General features: G+C 42.4%; 1 protein-coding gene across 1 annotated transcript; it reads left to right on the top strand.

Annotated features, from left to right (window-relative positions):
• The first annotated feature begins 1,160 nt into the window (after nt 1–1,160).
• Nucleotides 1,161–19,534, top strand: VTI1B (vesicle transport through interaction with t-SNAREs 1B). Its single transcript, XM_037125907.2, has 6 exons — nt 1,161–1,575; nt 11,376–11,434; nt 13,076–13,267; nt 15,884–16,057; nt 17,571–17,632; nt 19,204–19,534. Exons 1-6 carry the CDS (start codon nt 1,461–1,463, stop codon nt 19,298–19,300), a joined length of 699 nt encoding a protein of 232 aa, XP_036981802.1. The 5' UTR covers nt 1,161–1,460; the 3' UTR covers nt 19,301–19,534.
• Nucleotides 19,535–19,607: the final 73 nt, after the last annotated feature.

Raw genomic sequence — 19,607 nt, 5'->3', positions numbered from 1 at the left:
AATGCCATTAACTTCAGTTGTGTAATAATTTGATCATTCAGTTACCCATCTTCAGCTTTTCTTTTGTGGTGCCGTTCAAGGGTTACTTTTTTCCTCCCAGGTTATGTATCTCCTTTTTGTTATGTATCTCCTTTTTGTACTTGCCCCTCCTATAACAGTGCTATGCGACTGTACAGTACACTGCCTGCCACCAACAATCTCAGACTTCGCTATTTCTCTGTGCTTAACATTAGGAGCTTAACAAGTTTCTTTAATCAATGGTTAATGAACTCAATCTAGTAAAAATAAGGGTCCAGGAGATATAAATCACAATCATTTCCTCCTGAACAGTCATGTATCTTTTAATACGCGTGGGCAGTTTTAAGTATTGGGCTGCTAAGCAAACATTCCAGAACCAGCTCCATAGGCGAACCATGAAATCAGTGAAAATAGGAATTCCTTTCCAGTGAACCATGGAAACCCATGGGCTGCAGGAAAGGACTTTGTTACTGTTAACACATTACGCTTAAAAATGGGACTTGAAACCGGGTCCCCCACGCTCACCACTTTATAAATTACCCAACCGCCCAGAGAATCTTTTCATCACCAGCGTGTACCCAGACGCCCGCACAGTGACTATGTTTGACATTAACAAACATCAACGGAGTGAACAAAAAGCCCTAAGGCCAACCCGGCCACTGAAGGCTGAGTACATTTTGGGGGGTCACATTCCTCGGGGAACGCTTCTGAAAGCAGGTGACCCCGGTCGCTTGACCTCTCCAGGAAAAGTGCTTTGCGGCTCGAGGGCAGGCAGGAACCTGGCCGGACTACGTTTCAAGGACTGAACGCTAATTTTTGGTTAAGACACAAACTAAGAAAGTCAAGGGGGCCAAGAAGTGCTATGACAGTGAGATGACATCCAAGCGCACAATGATACCAAACCAATAAGCTCAGTTTCTCCGGTCAACCCCCGCGCAAAACCGCACCCCTCGACGCGTGACCTCCAGTAGGCGCTCTTTTCTTGCCTAACTACAGCCCCCGGCATGCACTGCAGCGTCCGCCCTGCGCTGGAGGGAGGGGCCCTGGAGAGAGGCGGCCACGCCGCCAGTCCCGCGGGTGCCCACAATCCCTTCCGCTGTGGCGCTCTCCCCAAATCCGCGCTCAGCGTATCCGGAGGTCTGGGACTGCTGCTAGCAGGGGCGCGCCGCTGCTTTCACAAGATTCTCCTGGGAAACGCAGTGCGCGCGACCTTTCCGTACGGCTTTCGCACCCGGCGCTCTCTCCGTGACGGGATGGAGGGGGTGGGCGTTCCGTCCAGGGAGGACCCAGCCGCGGCCCCGGAAGCGCCTCTTCCAGGGTGGGCGGTGGAGCTGCCGGAGGAGGTGGCCGTGATGCCTGCGGAGCTGGGCGGCTGACCACTGTGGCAGGAGCGGGCCACGGGGCCGAGTCTCAGCGGCCGCCGCTTGAGTGCTGCTTGCGCCATGGCCACCTCCGCCGCTTCTTCCGAACATTTCGAGAAACTGCACGAGATCTTCCGCGGACTCCATGAAGACCTGCGAGGGGTGCCAGAGCGGCTCCTAGGGACTGGAGGGACAGGTGAGGCCGAGGCGGGCCGAGCCCTGGGTAACACAGCTCCGAGAGTTCTGGGAGGAAAGGCCCTCACCCTCTTCCCAGACCTGGGCCCTTTTCTCTTCAAACACCGCCCCTAGACCTGGCTGGACCCAGCGCTCAGGATCTCTCCCTGCTTTCACTTAGGGTGCTCAGTGATGGACCTCGGAGTACCATTTGTTTGGGATTCTTGATCCTCCGATAACCTTTAGATTTTTCTCTTTTTCTCACTGTGGCAAGAAGAGCATAGGACATTTGAAATCTGCGGTCCTGTATTTCAGTAGAACTGATTGCTTTTGGAGCCCTCTGTATTTTATGCATTCTCAAGAGAGGTCCATAGTTTTCACCAGACTGGCAAAAGATCCCTAGCACCAAAATGGTTAAGAACCCAAAGGCATTATACCTTTTGGGGGTGGTAAATACTGGTTTGGGGAGTTTGGTCTTTAAAATCAGGATTGTGGCTTTTAGGTGTTGTCCCGTTATGAACTTTCTGCTTAGACTGTTTCCTGCCCCACGGTTTGAATTCAGGTGGCTGCAGTCTTTGCCTGGAGGAGCTTGAGTTGTCCTGTTATATCCATAGGAATCACAGTTCTTCGTCTCAAAACGAAATAGATCTTGATGGCAAGGCGGATAAGGCTTTGTTTTACTGTTTTTACTAAAGGGCCAGAGCTCGAGGGTTAGCTCTGTGAGTTACCCAAGGTTATATGAACCAAATGACTTCTGAGAATGAAATTCATGTTTGTTTAACTTCTGGGAGAGGTTACTGTGTGCCATTAACCTCTAAGGCAGAGGTTACTGCCTTAGATGCTGTTAATATTGTAAATTATAGTGAAAAAACCTACAAATTCCTGTTTTAGTGGCTTGATGACATATAACCATTAAGAGGCCATGTTAGAGGCAACACAGGCATATTTTGTTTTATTGCAGTTCCCCCTTTTGCCTTCACAGATGTTGTGTTTTTAAGAAATTTAAGACAAGACCCTCCACCTGCAAAAAGATTACGACTCACTTGATTGCAATAGTTGCTTTATTGCGGTCCTCTGGAACCCAGCCCACAATATTTCCAATGTATTCCTGTACAGGAAAATAAAGCAGGGCAAAGGAGTAGAGAGAGGAGGAGCATCCTGATTTTAAATGGGGGTGGGGGCCGTGAAAGGCCCATTTGAAGAGATGGCATTTGAGCAGAGACATGAATAAAGTAAGGGAGGAAACCATGCAAAAATCTGGGAGAAGTGAGTGTCAGGAGGACTGAATAGTACAGCAAAGGTCCTTGAGCAGAAATGGGATTGGTATTTCTAGGAAGAGCAGGAAGAGCAGGAAGGCCAGGCCAGTTGTGTTGGAGGTGGAAGGAGCAAAGGAGATGGTGGTAGTAGGCAAGGTTGGAAAAAGGTAGGCAGGACCGGGTCGTTTGGGGTCTGGTAGACCCAGTGAAAGTTTGCATGTTGCTAAATGAGATGGAATGCAGTTAAAGGATATTGAGCTGGAGAGTGATGGGATATAATTTATAGGATTAAAAAAATACTGTGTTTTTTTTCAGCCAGGTGCTGAATTTAATTTTGCAATAACCATTTCTTTAAGGCTAAATGATGCATTCTGTTTGAGTTAACTGAGTTAGTTATATTCACTTTTGTCATCCACCTGACCTTTTCATTTCTGCAAAGAGGACAATCAGAACAATGTGACTTTCTACCCAAGCACAAAATACTCTAACGTAAGTTGTTGGTCACAGACTTAGTTGTTTAATGGATAAGTAAATACAGTATATACATATCCTCTAGTTATAACAAGAATTTCAGCAGCTTTCAATCTTCTCGTTCACTACTTTGTTCATACTACTCAATAAATGTTTTTAAATACATTGAATTTAATTAAGTAAACACACCAGGCCTCATCTCTGACTTCTTATTTCTGCTTCAAGGACTACTTCATAAGCTTTCCAGAGCTTTAATTTCCATCATGAATTATTAGGCACTGAATAAAGTACATAACACGGCCCTTGCATTTAGCTTATGTGCTATAATTGAATTCAGTCATTTTTCAATAATGTTTATTGAGAATTATTATGTATCAGTCAGTACCCTGGGCCCTGAAGAGTTCCAAGAGTTTTTGCCTTAAGTGTGATTTGAGAAGCCATGTTGTATAGTTGTATGTTTAACAGGAGGGATTCTAGAGCCAGACTGCCTGGGTTCAAATCCTACATTTGCCTCTTAGCAGCCATGTGACCTTGGACAACTTACATTAACCTAACTAGTTTGCCCTGCAAAATGGGGACAAATCATAGTATTTACTTCATACAGGTTTTATACGAATTAAATAAGTTAACATATGTAAAGCCCTTAGAATACTGCCTGCTTGACAATAGGAAGAGCCGTTAGCCATTGATATGGTTAGATGGGAAAGTGGATATTTTATTTAAATAAAATATGAGAATACTAGCTCTGTATACAACTACTCTTGCCTTGTTCTTTTTTGCCATTTTTCTCTAGAGCACTTATCTTCTAACATACTGGACACTTGGCTGGATTTATGATGTCTGTAGGGTCCAGCACAAATAACACCCCTTTTTTATTACAGAATCTTTTATTACAAAATCATAAGCATGCAATTCTCTAACATAACAGTACACACTCAAGTACACCATACGACATTTTAGGTGGAATGTTCAAATTAAAACTATAGATGATCACACCCATATTATGACCCCACCAACCACACTCAAGCAGACCTCACTTCTGCCAGACCCTGTGTGTTATTGTCTTCCACTAGGACGGCGGTTTTCACAGTGTGGTCCTTGGACCACAGCATTAGCATCATCCGGGAACTCGTTAGAAGTGCAGGTTCTTAGGCCCAAAACAGTCATTAATCATTAATTGCTTTAACATACTGTCTCTTGTAACATCCCTCCAGGTGATTTCCAATGCATGCCAAGTTTGAAAGTCTCTGAGCTAGAACATAGCTCTGTATATTCTCCACATCCTTGCCAGCACTTGTTATTTCTTGCTCTTTCTTGTAATAGCCACTCTTAACAGGTGCAAGGTGATCTCATTGTGGTTTTGATCTGCATTTCCCTGGTGTTCAGTAATGTTGAGCATTTTTTCGTATACCTGTTGGCCATCTGTATGTCTTCTTTGGGAAAATGTCTATTCAGATCCTCTGCCCATTTTATAATCAGATTGTCTGGGGTTTTTTGCTGTTGTATGAGTTTTTCAATATTTTTTGGGTATTAACCCCTCATCAGGGGTTAATGATTTGCATATATTTTCTCCCATTTGGTAAGTTGCCGTTTCATTTTGTTGATGGTTTCTTTTGCTCTGCAGAAACTTTTTAGTTTGATGTGGTCCCACTTGTTAATTTTTGCTTTTGTTGCCTTTACATTTGGTATCTTATCCAAAAATCTTTGTTAAGACTGGTGCCAAGACTTGTGTTCTTCTAGGAGTTTTGTTGTCTTATGTTCAAGTCTTTAATCCATTTTGAGTTAATTTTTGTGTGTTGTGTGAGATAGTGGTCCAGTTTCATTCTTCGTATGTGGCTGTCAAGATTTTCCAACACCACTTATTGAAGAGACCATCCTTTCCTGTGAGATAATAGAAAAAATGTATATCGGTCTCTGCCTTTAATTACTGGCACAGAGCTCCTAAAGCCCTTGTAATTTCCTAAATGATAAGAACACTAAGAACATCTTGTTCCAATGTATGGTATTTGACTCCATCCCCGATACAGGGCTCCGAACCCCCTGTACGTTCCTAAGGGATAAGAGCACTAGGAGCATCTTCTGTTCTCATGAGGCAACTCTGGGTAGGCTCCTAGGTGGCTCCTGGGTTGGGGTGGATCACCAGAAAGACCAACCCATGATTAGACGCTTGATATTCAGCCCTGCTCCCCACTTTTCTAGAGAGGGGGAAGGGACTGGAAATGGATTTTAAAATTGATCATGCCTAAGTGAGGAAGCTTCCAATAAATCCCAATAGTATGGGATTCAGAGAGCTTCCACACAGGTGACACATTCACACCAGGAGGGTGATACACCCAGCTCCTTGGGGACAAAAGCTGCTGTGCTCGAGACCCTCTCAGACCTTGCCCTGCATATTTCTTCATCTGGCTGTACATCTGTGTCCTTTACTGTATCATTTAATAAACTGGTAAATCTAAGTAAGTGTTTTCTTGAATTCTGCAAGCTGTTCTAGCAAATTAATTGAACATTAGGAGAGGGTCCTGGGAACCTCCAATCCGTGACCAAACTGGGCAGAAGTTGTGTGTAACCTGAGCATCCACTGCCCGTCATGGATCTGAAGAGGGCAGGGAGAGGCAGTGCTGTGGGGTCTGAGCCCTCAAGCTGTGGAATCTGATCCTGCCTCTGGGTAGTGTCTGAGTGGAGTCGAGCTGTGGGGTGCTCTGGTGGTGCTGCAGTTCTTGGTGGGGGAAGCCCCCACATATTTGGTGGCTAGAAGTGAAGTGTTCCCTGTGAGTAGCGAAGGAGACATACAGGAAAGAAACACGTGGGAGGAAGGACTGGCTTTTTTCCCTATACAGGAGATAAAGACGTAAAGGGTCCATGATATGTACATTTCTCCATTGTATAGTCTTGGCTCCTCATAAATTAATTGACCGTGTATGTGGGCTTCTGGGCTCTCTGTTCTGTTGATTTTTGTGTCTGTTTCATGTCAGTACTGTACTGTTTGACTGCTATCACTTTGTGTACCATAGTCTGAAGTCAGGAAGTATGATGCCTCCAGCTTTATTCGTTCTCAAAATTGCTTTTGCTACTCAAGGTCTTTTGTGGCTCCATACAGATTTCTGGAATGTTTGTTCTATTTCTGTGTACAAGACTTTCACTTCCTAGGTTACATTTCTTCCTGTTTTATTCTTTTTGATGCAGTTGTAAATGTCATTGTTTTCTTAATTTCTTTCTGATACGTTTTTAATGTACAGAAATAAAACAGATTTTTGTATACAGGTGCTCCTCACTTTATGATAGGTGATGTTCCAGTAAATCCATTGTGAGTCAAAAATATAAGTCAAAGTGCATATAATACACCTAACCCACCAAACATTGTAGCCTAGCCTAGTCTACCTTAAATGTGCTCAGAACAGTTATAGTAGCCTACAGCTGGGCAGAATCATCTCGCTGTCAGTGCCCAGAGTCACAAGAGTGTATTGTACTGCATCTCACTAGCCCAAGAAAGGATCAAAATTCAAAAATCAAAGTGCAGTTTCTGAGTGCATATCACTCTCACACCATCAAAAAGTCCAATTGGTAAGTTGAACCATCATAGGTTGGGGACTGTCCGTAGATTTTGGATTCAGCAACTTTACTGAATTTATTTATTCTAACAGTTTCTTGGTGGGGTCTTTAGAGTTTTCTATATATGATATCATGTCATCTGCAAATAGTAACTATTTTACTTCTTCCTGATTTGGATGCCTTTCATTTCTTTTTCTTGCCTAATTGTTCTGGCTAGGACTTCCAGTACTCTGTTGAATAAAAGTGAGAGTGGACATTCATGTCTTCTTCCTGATCGTAGAGAAAAAGCTTTCATCTTTTCACCATTGGATATGATGTTAGCTATGAGCTTGTCTTATGTTTTCTTTATATCCATATTTTAAAGTTCTTATCATAAATGGATGTTGAATTTTTTCAGATGCTTGTTTTGTATCCATTGAGATGATCATGTGATTTTTTAAAATTGATTTGAGAGAAAACATTGATTTGTTGTTCCACTTATTTATGCATTCATTGGTTGCTTCATGTATGTGCCCCAACTGAGGATTGAACCCGCAACCTTGGCATATCAAAAGGACACTGTATGGGCCACCAGGCTGGGGCCTGATCATGAGTTATATATAGTCTTCACTTTGTTAATGTGATTTATCATGATTGATTTGTGGGTGTTAAACCATCAGTGATTGCATTCCTGGAATAAATCCCACTTGATCATGATGTGTGATTCTTTTAATGTATTGTTGATGTCCATTTGCTAGTATTTTGTTGAGGATTTTTGCACCTTTTTCATCAGGGATATTGGCCTGTAATTTTCCCTTGTGTGTCCTTGTCTGGTTTCAGTATCAGTTGAAATGTTCCTTCCTCCTCTGTTATAAGTTATATATTTTATTTTGTTTATTTTGTATCCTAGGCACCTAGAACAGTGCCTAGTACATACTAGGTGTTCCGTAAATATTTGCCGAATGATTGTATAAGTACTGTGGATTGTTAGGAAGAAAATAATACGTGATTGGGTATCGAGAGGACTGTCTTCCACATTTTCATCACTTTTAAAATGGATGTGTACATACCTATTAAAGGATAGCAGACACCATGTGTCCTATTTTAGCAAGTTTATATGACAGTGGCAACTTATTGTTACATGTGCTAATTACTAATCTGTTTAATATTATATTAATATTGTTACAAACAGTTATAGTTTCTAGTCTTAGTTTTGCAGCATCTGAAAAGGTCTCTCTAAATACCTCAGCGCTATAAATTCTTACCCAATTGATACAGTAAGTGCCTGTAGTCATGATTTTTGTAGCACCATAAGGCATTTTTCCACATATCTTACTGAGTGTTCTAAGATTATTGAAAGTTTTTCATTTTAATTCTCTCTCTCTCTCTCTCTCTCTCTCTCTCTATATATATATATATATATATATATATATCCTCATTATTTTGGAAACCAGAAAAAATAATCACTATGGAGGACCTTATGCAGCGGGTTGGTAAATGCCAATTACTCACTGATTACAGAACTTTAATTGTTGCAACACACTTCATAATTATTTAGTGAATTTTATTTTTGCTCTTAGTTCTTCCTTCTTAAGGATTTACTTTAAAAAACAATGATAGTTGCTATTTATTGAACCCTTAATACACCTGGCACTTGCACAGTACTTTTTATGTTTATTATCTCTTATAACCCTTTCAGACTACCCTACAGGTGAGTACTTTTATATTTCCTATTTGCACATTAGAAAATAGGCTTAGAGGGATTTGATGTTTTGAAATTCTAGGTGGTGTAAGATTAGGTAAATCATAGTCTACAAATAGAGGATGTAGGTCTTAAAAATACCACAGTGGGGCGCCAAAAGCAAATTAGTCACAAACTTTAAAGGTCCTGGTGAAACTCAGCTCTAATGGACCAGAATTCTGAATCTGCTAATTCAGACCTCCTGAGAGGAAGAGAGGGTGTCACCCTGTTGAACATCAAGGCACACTTCCTCGAGCTGTCTCTCAGAACTGACTGCTTGTGCTGTGTTCCTTGTCTGGGGCACGGTGCTGCTATCTACCCAGTTTACCAAACGGAATCAGTCTCCAGTGCATAACTCCCATGTGACTGGCTTGGGAAGACGTGAGGCGAACGAATTTTACTCATTGCTAAAGGCTATACCCTTGGGGGCACAAAAATGCCCATTAGTGCTCTGTGATGTACAGAAGCATTGGACTGGGAGTCAGGAGACTTGCATACTCCTCCTGTGAGCCTGGGGCAGGTAGTTTCGCCAGGCTCTAATTCCACAATTGGGAAGTGAGGTTAGACTGGATGGATGATCTCCGAGGTCCATCCCAGCCTAACGTTCTTTGATTCCACAATTCTGCCACTGCAGGGCATAGACACACTGCTGACCCCACTCAGCTGGGTGGGGTTCAGCTCTTTGGGACCTCTAAGTATCTGCCTCCCTGACTACATCATCAGCAGGGATGATTTCCAAGGCTTTAATAACAATCTTAGGGTTACATAAAGGATCCCATGTGGTTGAAGTGAGTATATTTCTTTTAAAAGCATATAATCTGTACAACACTCCTAGGAGAACATAGATCTTATGAAATCAGGTAGAGTGGAGTATTCCAACTCCAGAAAGATTGAGAATAACCGAATCATGTAGAGACGTTAAAAAGTCAAGATTCTGTGGGTTACCTCTTTTCTCCCTGCTCTTATTTTTATGTAGCTCTTTTCTTTGAATCATTCTAGAATTTGTCCCTTGAAAATGCAGATTTTTATATTGTTTAGCAAAAGAAGACTATAGGAAGGGACTTTATAACTGAGTTGTAGAAAAATTAGAGCAAGGAAGGGAATGTGCTTATGTGTAGACTACTACTTCATACTGCCCGGCTTGGGTCAGGAGGGAGTGTGCTGGAGTTTGGACATGGGCCCATTCAGAGGAGTGGTGACACTCAGCACTTTTGAGACAAAATAATATAATCCCCTTCGGTGGAAGTAGCCATTCTTGATTGCAGGCATTATTTCACGGCCAGTGGCTGGAAACACAGCCCACTCAGGGATAATAATGGTGGCTTTGGTGCTTATTTCATCAGATGGTCAAGGTGCACGCCATTTGCCATAGCTGAATTTTCTTTTTCTTTCTCTCTCTCTTTTTTATTTAAACAACAGATCCTGGTTTTTGCAAGTGTTGTGGAGTAAGAAATAGTTCACCTGGATGCCTTGGGTATATTAAAAGGATGTCACATGACAAGGGATGAGGCATAATAAAGAGTTCATTGTCAGGTTTAAGTCAGGTCCCACAGAGATGGGGAATTACCCAAGCTTGCACAGTAGGTCACTCCCGAAGCTGGGTCCAGGACTTAGTCCCCTTTACTCGCCAGCAGTAAACCCTGTACAAAGTTTACCAGGTGGCAGCATGCCGGGACTCCCTTCATCATTTTTTTGCCATGTCTGAGTACCATTTTTACTATTACTTGTTCTCCTTGTATCAACTTGCTTCATGTAAAATACATTTATTGAATACATGAAGTTATTTAAAAGGAGATTTTATATTACTACTTTTAAGAATTTTTATTTACTTTTAGAGAGAGGGGAAAGGAGGGAGAAAGAGAGGGAGAGAAACATCGATCGGTTGCTTCTCGCACACTCCCAAACTGGGGACCTGGCCTGCAACCCGGGCACGTGCCCGGACTGACTAGGAATCGAATCAGCAAACTTCTGACCTTTAGGTCTGTGGAGTGACACAGCCCACTGAGCCTCACCAGTCAGGGCTATATCACTACTTTAAATGGAAGATCTATAGAACCTATGTAAGTGATCAGAAAAAAAAAAAACAGGAAAGGCAAAACAGTGCTGTTTTAGTTAGATGTTAATTGCTTTGAAGCTGAAGCCTCTTCAATTTTTGTTGAAAAGGGGACAATAGTAATTTTTAGGCATTAAAGACTATTAGCACCAAGAGGACATGATAAAAGGATTGAAAGAGAGTCGAAAGGGGAGTGACTTTCTCACTGAGTCAGTTCCATAGTACCACCAGTGGGTATGGCAGAGAGACACGTGCCGTGTCTCCCCCAGTAAGCGGAGTAGGTGGGCTATGAATTTGTTTTGCAAAAAAGCAGTGAATACAGGCTAAATAGAGAAGTGATTCATATTGTGGTTGAAAGTGGAGACCAGGATTTCAGAAACCAGTATTGTTAAACATTCTGATTGATGTCCCTGGTCTCTGTTAGGATTGTGGGGAAAGATTGACAATGCTTAACTTAGACCTGAAGTGTTTCTTAGGGACACTGTTGGCCTTCAGGGCCAGACTATTGTTTCACAGGACAGTCAATACCCATGGATGTTCTGGTTACCTGGGTACTAAATGCCAGTAGCAATACCCCACCCCACCCCACCCCCCACCTTCTCCCAGCCGTTGTAATAACAAGTTCCCATACATTTCTAAGTGCCTTTTAGGAGTGATTAAGCACAGCTACCCCCAACAGGAGAGGAATGGGGAGTGTATTCTACATAGAGGGAATAGGCTCTAAATATGTTAGGAAGCAGGACTGAGCATTTGAAACATCTTATCTTTTCCAGAGGAGAAGAAGAAATTGATCAGAGATTTCGATGAAAAGCAACAGGAAGCCAATGAGACGGTGAGAACAGGGGACAGGTCCTTACTTCTGCTTGGCGTTCATTTTTTACAAAAGTAATGCTGTGATCTGATCACAGGTTAACTCTTCCTGCCTTTTCCCGACTTTGATTATTTCTGACTAAATGAGGCCAATTTAGGGGGGTTGGAGGTGGGGTGGGGGTTAACAAAAACAAATGGATAAAGTTTGAAGCCTCCCCTGAAATGAGGCTTTGATAACACATTCCTGATGTGAGTTGTAAAGGGCATTCTCATATACCTTTACCAGGGTGGTCTTTTAAAGTCTCACTTAAAAGCTGGCTATTTGCATCAGTTAATCTTCTTTCTTAGACTTACTATCACAGAAAATGTCACTCAGAGGTGGCTCTAAGCCACATTCCCTGCTGTTTTAAAATACAGCGTAGTGGCTGGATCTATATTTTGACATGTGCGGGCAGGATGAGTTCCCACACAGAACCCAGAACCCAAAACTGGCAGAAGTTGGTTCAGGTTGCTGAGCATAATCTGTGGCAAAAACAAAACAGACAAAAAACCTGCCTTTACCTGTTAGCAAAGCCCTACTGCGTCTATTCATTATGCTCTAGCTTCAGCAAACCCTTCAGGAGTTTGGGGCTAAAATCCAGCTCTCTCGTAGTACTGTAGAAAAGTACTTGGCCTTAGTTTTTACTTCCCCGGCATAGATTAAGAAGAAAAATTCTTTTTAAACCAGAGAAGTTCCTTCCTGCGTGTTGAAGGACAACTTGCCTATTCCGGTGAAGTTCTGGGAAATTAAGATTCTCTGCATCCTTTCCTCTGGTGTAATCAATTTTAAGAAGGACCAGACCACTGGACTGCAGAAACTATCTGCTTCATGATGGCAACACTAGGAACTTCTTAGTACCTGTGTACAGCTGGGATACCCATGATACTTGTTACAGACCAGTCTTCTTTTTTGGTTAACATCTTAGTAGCATCTTTAAAATCTTTCAGCTAATACCTGTTTGGTGCTTACCTTCTTTCTCTGAAGTTAGCAAAAGTAACCAGTCCTACTCCGCCCATCCTAGGCAGATGAAAATAATTTATGGCCTCTTGTGAACCTGTTCAGGTTTCATATTTTACTTATCCCAGACAAATGGAAATCTGACTTGGAGACAATTGATTTTCAGAAAGAGAATCTTGATGCCAGATCCTTACCATTTGAATACAGTAGACCTGAAAGTACTTCCTTGAACCATAACAGGCTAAGAACTTGGTATACTGAAAAGGGAATTCAAAGATATGGAATCCTAATTTCTCTTGTTGTATAATCTTGAGCAGTTCCCATCAAGTCTTATGTATGAAAAAGAAATAGTATTTCCTGCCTTGTTGATTTGCTGTGAGGATTAAATTAATGCTATAAAAATTTAATAAGCTATAAGGTAACTAGTTTTTTCACCCATTCATCACATACCTTCTGAATGCCTGTTGTATGCTTGGTAGGCACTGTGCAGACATCCAGGCAGTGGAGTGAACATGTTACATGTGGGCCTGCCTTTTTGTGAAGCACGTGGTTGAGTAGTATTCGGGGTCGTCTGTGGTTTAATTAGTCCAACCACATATGGCTGGACTATGCCCAGATGAGACAGAAAAGAACCAGGCCATCTACTCACTGTTTTCATCTTCCCAGCTGGCAGAGATGGAAGAGGAACTGCGATATGCACCTCTGTCTTTCCGTAACCCTATGATGTCTAAGCTTCGAACCTACAGGAAGGACCTTGCCAAACTCCACCGGGAAGTGAGAAGCACCCCTCTGACAGCCACGCCTGGGGGCCGAGGAGACATGAAGTACGGCACGTACGCTGTAGAGAATGAGCACATGGTAAGCGTTGGCTGTTCCCCCTTTGGGGCCTGTAGTATAAGAATTAACCACGCCGAGGAGTATGCAGTTCGCGTTACAGCGTATACCACACTCTTGTTTTTCCCGCCTTGTCCCCTTTTCCTGCATCCAGTTCCCTTCTCCCCTTGGATATTTGCTGTTTTGTTCGTTTGTTTTTCAAATGATGAGAAAGTTTAGAAAGTTACAGAGGTGCTAGAAGTGAGCCAGCTGGGCTGTGGAGGCTCGGGAAACAAGTTACAGAGGCAGAAGCAGGGCCCTTGGAGCTGAGGAGAGGGGGGAGGGAGAGGCATGGGCATGGTCCCGAGAAGGGGAGCGCTGGACCATTTAACCCCCTTCTGGTTTAAATGCAGGTCTTCCCAAACCATAGTTTGCTTACATTTTTTGTGTCCTTTACATACAAAGCAGTGCTTAGTGTGTAGTGGCGGTATACAGGTGCTAGCTGATCTCACTGTATCTGAATTCTGTGTTCTCACCCACTGATCCAGTTTCCTTCCCACATGTGCCCAAAAAATTCAGTTAGGGTTTTAACTTGTCGGTGTTGTTGCAAAATTAACCCAAGCTTTCTTTTTCATTTATATCAAGGTGGCCCAGCAGCCCAGATCCAGTAGAGAAGGCCAGGTACTTCCTAAGAAGGGGCTAATGCCTTGTGCTGTTGTAATAGAAAGTGAGCCACAGGTTGCTTCTCCAGCCTCCAGTAGTCTGATTTATAGTTAGACTGACTGGATCGAAAATCTATACTCTGAAACTATCTAGAGAAGCTAGAGAATTAAAGAAATAAAACTTCAGAAAACTTAAATTGAATACATTGCATTTGGGATTTTATCCCGTAGTACAGAGTAGAAATGGCCTGGCAAGTCGTGTGAGAGAGCAATGGAAGCACAGACTCCACATATGTGGAGGGCGGGTGGGACCATGCTAAATAAACAGATCCCGTTTCATGACACATCCCGACCATAGTGGGAGAGACAGTCAAATGCTGCTGGCCTGGCACCGCTGATGTCAGAACCAGAGTGTGTGAGACTGATGTGGAGTTTTCATTCACTTGTGAAGGGAGGGACTGTGGGGGGGAAAAAGCAGGCAGGTGGAGCCTGTTAAAATGAGAGGTGTAAAGTGCTCTGGTCATTTATTTCCTCCCCCAAAAGACCCAAACAACAAAAGGGGGAATAAGTCCAAGGAATAGTTTTGCTTTAAAATTATTGGTTTAAGCCCTGGCTGGTGTGGCTCAGTGGATAGAGTGCCAGCCTGTGGGCCAAAAGGTTGCTGGTTCGATTCCCAGTCAGGGCACATGCCTGGGTTGCAGGCCAAGCCCCTAGTTGGGGGCACATGAGAGGCAACCACACAGTGATGTTTCCCTCTTCTCTTCTCTCTCTAAAAATAAATAGATAAAAATCTTTTAAAAAATAAAATCATTAGTTTCAGAAGTTACAAAAACAATTTAAATACATATACCACTTTTAGTAGAATTAATTGTTATAAATCCGGGGTTGATTTATGTGCTCTTACCATTTTTTTCTTATTCTTTCTCAACCTGATCAGTTGAAAAATCCCATCTTTTATTTTTAAAAAGCCTTATCCCTGCTTCTTTTAAGCGGTAACTGGAGTGTGAGTCAGCTTTACTAGCGGTTTCCTTATCCACTGGTCTCTGTACCATACACGTAGACTTGTTACTTCTGATCTGGGACCCGTTCTCGGCTTGATGGTGGTGTCCAGTGCTTCGTCATAGGCCCTGCGAACTGCCCCTGGCGCTTGTGTGCGTGTATGTGTGTCTGTCTGCTTCAAATAGCTGAGACTTCAGAGTGGCACCCGTTTCTGTCAGTGGTGAATTCTGGCCTGACAAAGGCCACTTCTGTCCTCATGTCTTCTCGACTCAGGATTACAGGTGGATTGAAACTTGGTGGGCATTTAGAAAATTGGGGCAGCTAGAGCACCTTACTGGCCCCAATACCTCCTTCCCTGAGAGCAGATCACCAGTGTGGCAGCTTCAGAAGTTTTATTTCCTTTTGGGCCTGAAGTGAAACTCTTTTGGGGCTTACCAATAGTGTGGCCACTTTTTTCCAGAATGTGGCAGTGTCGCGCCCAGACTTCTAATTGATTTCTGCGTGTACTGAAAATGAGCTTATTCATGGTCCCTCAGTCCCAGTCAGGTAGGAATCTTCAGTGAATCAGTCTGTCCTAGGGCTGTAGAGTCTAGTTGGTTTGTTGCTGCCCATCCAAGTTACAGGCTGTATGCATTTTCAGGTAGCTCCTGCACCCCAGAACCGGGCCACTGCCTTTCAGAAGTTGCTAGTCTGGCAAGCACATAAACAGTCCAAATTCATTACAAATACAGGAGAATGCTCTGATATTTTTAATCCTTTTTACCTTGCTTTAAGGTAACAAGCAGTAGAGTGGGAAGTATTGTGAATCCTATAATGAATTTCAAGTTCTGCTTTAGTGTGACCTTAAATAGGATCTTATAGTTCATTAGCATCTTTTGTTATCTTAAAATAATGAAAATTCTTGCACCCTAAATCCCTTCTTCCATAAGAGTGGTGGAAAGGATTGTGCTGACAAAGAATATGGAAGAAGTCTAACATTCCCCTTTCATAACCCTGTCAGAATCAGCTGCAGTCTCAACGGGTGTTGCTTTTGCAAGGCACTGAGAGCCTGAACCGGGCCACCCAGAGTATTGAGCGCTCTCATCGAATTGCCACAGAGACTGACCAGATTGGCTCAGAAATTATAGAAGAGCTGGGGGAGCAACGTGAGCAGTTGGAACGCACCAAGAACAGAGTAAGTCTGGGCAGGCGGGGACAGGGACAGGGACGAGAGCGGCCAGGCAGGTGGGCCTTGTGACAGCAGTTCTGGCATCGGCGTATATGGCCTGTTCGGTTTTTACAAAGCTTTTCTGTTTTTAGTTTGCATAGCTGAGAGATTTCCTTTGGAATAATTTTACCCCTAAGATTTAGAGATCATTGGAAGAGGGAGAAAGATTGAAGAAACTCGATTTCTGCATTTATTAAAGATTGTCAAATAAACATAAAATTGTAGCCACTCCATCCTTTTATTCCTGTATTACCAGTCTGAGATTTGTATTCCTTTTATATATAGTGGAACATTCTGCTATCCTTACGAAAGCATCATCTACTGAAAAGGCCCTAGCTTTCCTGTCATTTAGAGACAGGGGGATTTTCATGTGTCATAAAATAGCACCACTGACCATCTATAGAGGTTCAATCCTGGAGTGTCACTCTTTACTGTTACTGAAGATAAGCTGGTCATTGTGGGAAGAAAATGGAAATAGGGCCATGATGGCTCTGTCGGGGCCTGTAATCTGTCATTTTAAGAGGCTCTGAAAAAAACTTATTCCTTCTTTTCCGTACACCTGCGTAGAAATTTTGAAAATAGTACAACTTGCCAATGGAATGCTGTGTTCTTAATAGCAAACCCAGACTGAAAAACAGGTACTGCGGGCAAGACTTGAGAGAATACTAGTTCAGTGTGGGAGTTTGGGATGGTTTCCCCTCATCTTAATAGCTGTAATTCTCCATTCTTAAAGTAAATCAGAATGATGCCCTTCTTTCAGTAAAAATTCACAACAAAGCACTGAATTTAAGGTAAACCACAGAGAAGTCAGTTTACAGATTGTTTGGTTTCTGACTTTTGAACATGAGGTGGATTGGCTGAATTTAAAAGCCAGGAATAATCCGAGAGATCAATTTACCGGGGCTGCCTGGGATTGGGAGCAGATGGCAGGGTCTGTCAGACACACCCTCCAGCTATCGAGATTAGCAAACAAGCAGTCAAACGAGACAGGTCCAAAAAAAAAAAAAAAAAGGCTTTAAAAAGATTAATTCCATTCACAATTCAATGTAAGCATCTCTTAAAGTAGTAAAGAAAAAAAATAACTGTATCTCAAGAGTGGTAATCCACCCGTCTACAAAAACAAACTGTAATTCAAGAGGCTGTCCTGGAGTTGGGCTGATGAAATTCAATTCTGAAGTTGCTTCAATGTTACTGGCAGGGTGCCCTTGAAGCTTTTCTGTTTCAGTAGCTAAGGACTAGCTCTGTCTGTCCCAGAAGTCCCTCAGCACAGGCTGGGGATATGATAATTCCTAAGCCTACTTGACAAGTACTAAAGTAACTTGTTCTCTCCAGTCCCTTCTAATTATACTCTGAGACCACAATTTGAATTGGTTTGATTTCAACATATACCCCTAATGCCCACTGTCATTTTAGGAATGTTCAAATTCTGGAGTGTGTACTTTGAAAGAAGGGGCAAATGATTGCTATTTTCTCTTCTCAGCTGGTAAACACAAGTGAAAACCTGAGCAAAAGTCGAAAGATTCTCCGGTCAATGTCCAGAAAGTAAGTTTTAAAAATAGTCACAAAATTAATTTCTCTTTAACACTAATATCTTTCAACCAAGAATGTCAAAGCTTTAATTGTGACGTACAAAGATCCTAATAAAGCTGAAGAACTAAAGGATACTGTCTTCTGTAAGACAAAAATCTTTTGTTAAAAGTACATACTGCGCTGACTTGGAGCGGTGTAGTAAAATTTGTCCACTGGAAGCAATTTCACTTCCAGCTTACATTCCTTGAGGAAGGCAGCACACGGGAGTGATAGAGTTTCTCATTTGTAAAAGCATGAGTGGAAAACTTCTCACCATTACTGCTTAGTACTTCCTTTGGGCTCTGCTTGCTCTTCATGGGAGTCAACCCATTACCTGCGAAGAAGTTAACTCTAAACGCCCCCCCAAAACCCCTTGATTTAAGTGATGACAGCAACAAAATCAGGGGCAAAAGGCGGAAGCGTTGGCACTGAGGACGAATTTGGGGTAAGTGGTAGTGTGCATGGAACAAAACCACAGCTGAGCCACAGAACTAGCAGGAGAGTGAGATTTCCCGACACAGCAGTACATTCCTTGTGGAATAGGGGGAAACCTGGGGTTTAGAGGGAACATGAGAACCACAGAGGGGATTCTTTTTTATTCGCAAAAGACAGTAAATTTTTTGTGAAGCTCCCATGTTACCTTTGTAGAGCTATCCTTTTGGGTTCATGGGGGAAGAGAGAGCACGAGAGGCACTACCCAACTTGTGGTCACTCAGGATCCATCCCTGAGCTGGACGTCAGCACTGGCGGGTCCGCCGCCAACACGTCTCCCAGCACGTGCTCCCAGCTGCCGTGCGTAACTGATGCAGCTCTGCATGGTATCGAGTAGTTACTGCTTTGTAGTTTTGATATAGGATTCATCCTGCTTCCAGGAAATGATATCTTTTTTTTCACATTATATTTAATAGTATTTTTTTCTAACCAGACCCTCCTAGAAAAGCTAGTTTTAAACTAAGGAAGTAGCTACTATTTGAAGACATTTTAAAACAAAATTAAAAAAAAAAATTTTATCCTTATGGTGTATATTTCTGTAATGTAGATAGTGTTTTCCCTGTTAACAGCTAAACAATTTTATGCAGGCATACTTTTAATTAATATGCTTTGCAAGTACGGCTTTTTTACAGATTGAAGGTTTGTGTCAGGCAATCTGTCAGTGCCTTTTTCCAGTAAGCTCAGAGGATGGTTAGCATTTTTAGCAACAGAGTGTTTTTAAATTGAGGTATGCATTTTTTTTTTGACATAACGCTATTGCATACTTAATAGACTACAGTCTACTGTAAACATAACTTACATGTAATAGGGCACAAAAAAATTCACATGACTGGCTTTGTTGCTCTATTGCATTATCGCAGTCATCTGGAACCAAACCCGCAGTATCTCTGAGGTCTGCCTGTATATACTTTACGCTGAGTGGCCATAAGGCCAAACAGAAATTCAGTCTTCCTCACATCACCTAGTCTTGTCCCTAAGTCAGACCTCTGCGTCAAGAGTGGAAAGAGATAAGGTCGTCCAGACTTGATTGCTCACTTTGCTTCTCTTTGTAGAGTGACAACCAACAAGCTACTACTTTCCATCGTCATCTTACTGGAGCTGGCCATCCTGGGAGGCTTGGTTTATTACAAATTCTTTCGGAAGCATTGAACTTCCTGCAAGGAAGGCTTTGTGGACCAGAACTTTGAGCTTGTGAATGAATGGTGGTAAAGATGTGGAGTAAGCATATTGCTGCTGTGAGCTAACAGTTCAAGGATGCACTGTGTAGCCAGACTGTGGGACGAGGGAGGGAAGACGGACAGCCAGTTAAATGTGAAGGAACTGCAACGAAACCAGTGTGATATACCAAGGTAATAAATGCTGTTTATGATTTCTTTAAATTTACATGATTCTTCAACATGTTAATACCTTGTGAACTGCAAAAAATCAAATACGTTTACAGTATAATTATTGGTCA

Source organism: Artibeus jamaicensis, unplaced genomic scaffold, assembly GCF_021234435.1.
Source record: "Artibeus jamaicensis isolate MK-2021 breed Jamaican fruit bat unplaced genomic scaffold, CSHL_Jam_final contig_851, whole genome shotgun sequence".
NCBI lineage: Eukaryota > Metazoa > Chordata > Mammalia > Chiroptera > Phyllostomidae > Artibeus > Artibeus jamaicensis.
The sequence above is the reverse complement of the archived record's forward strand: the minus strand, read 5'-3'. Positions and strand labels throughout refer to the sequence as shown.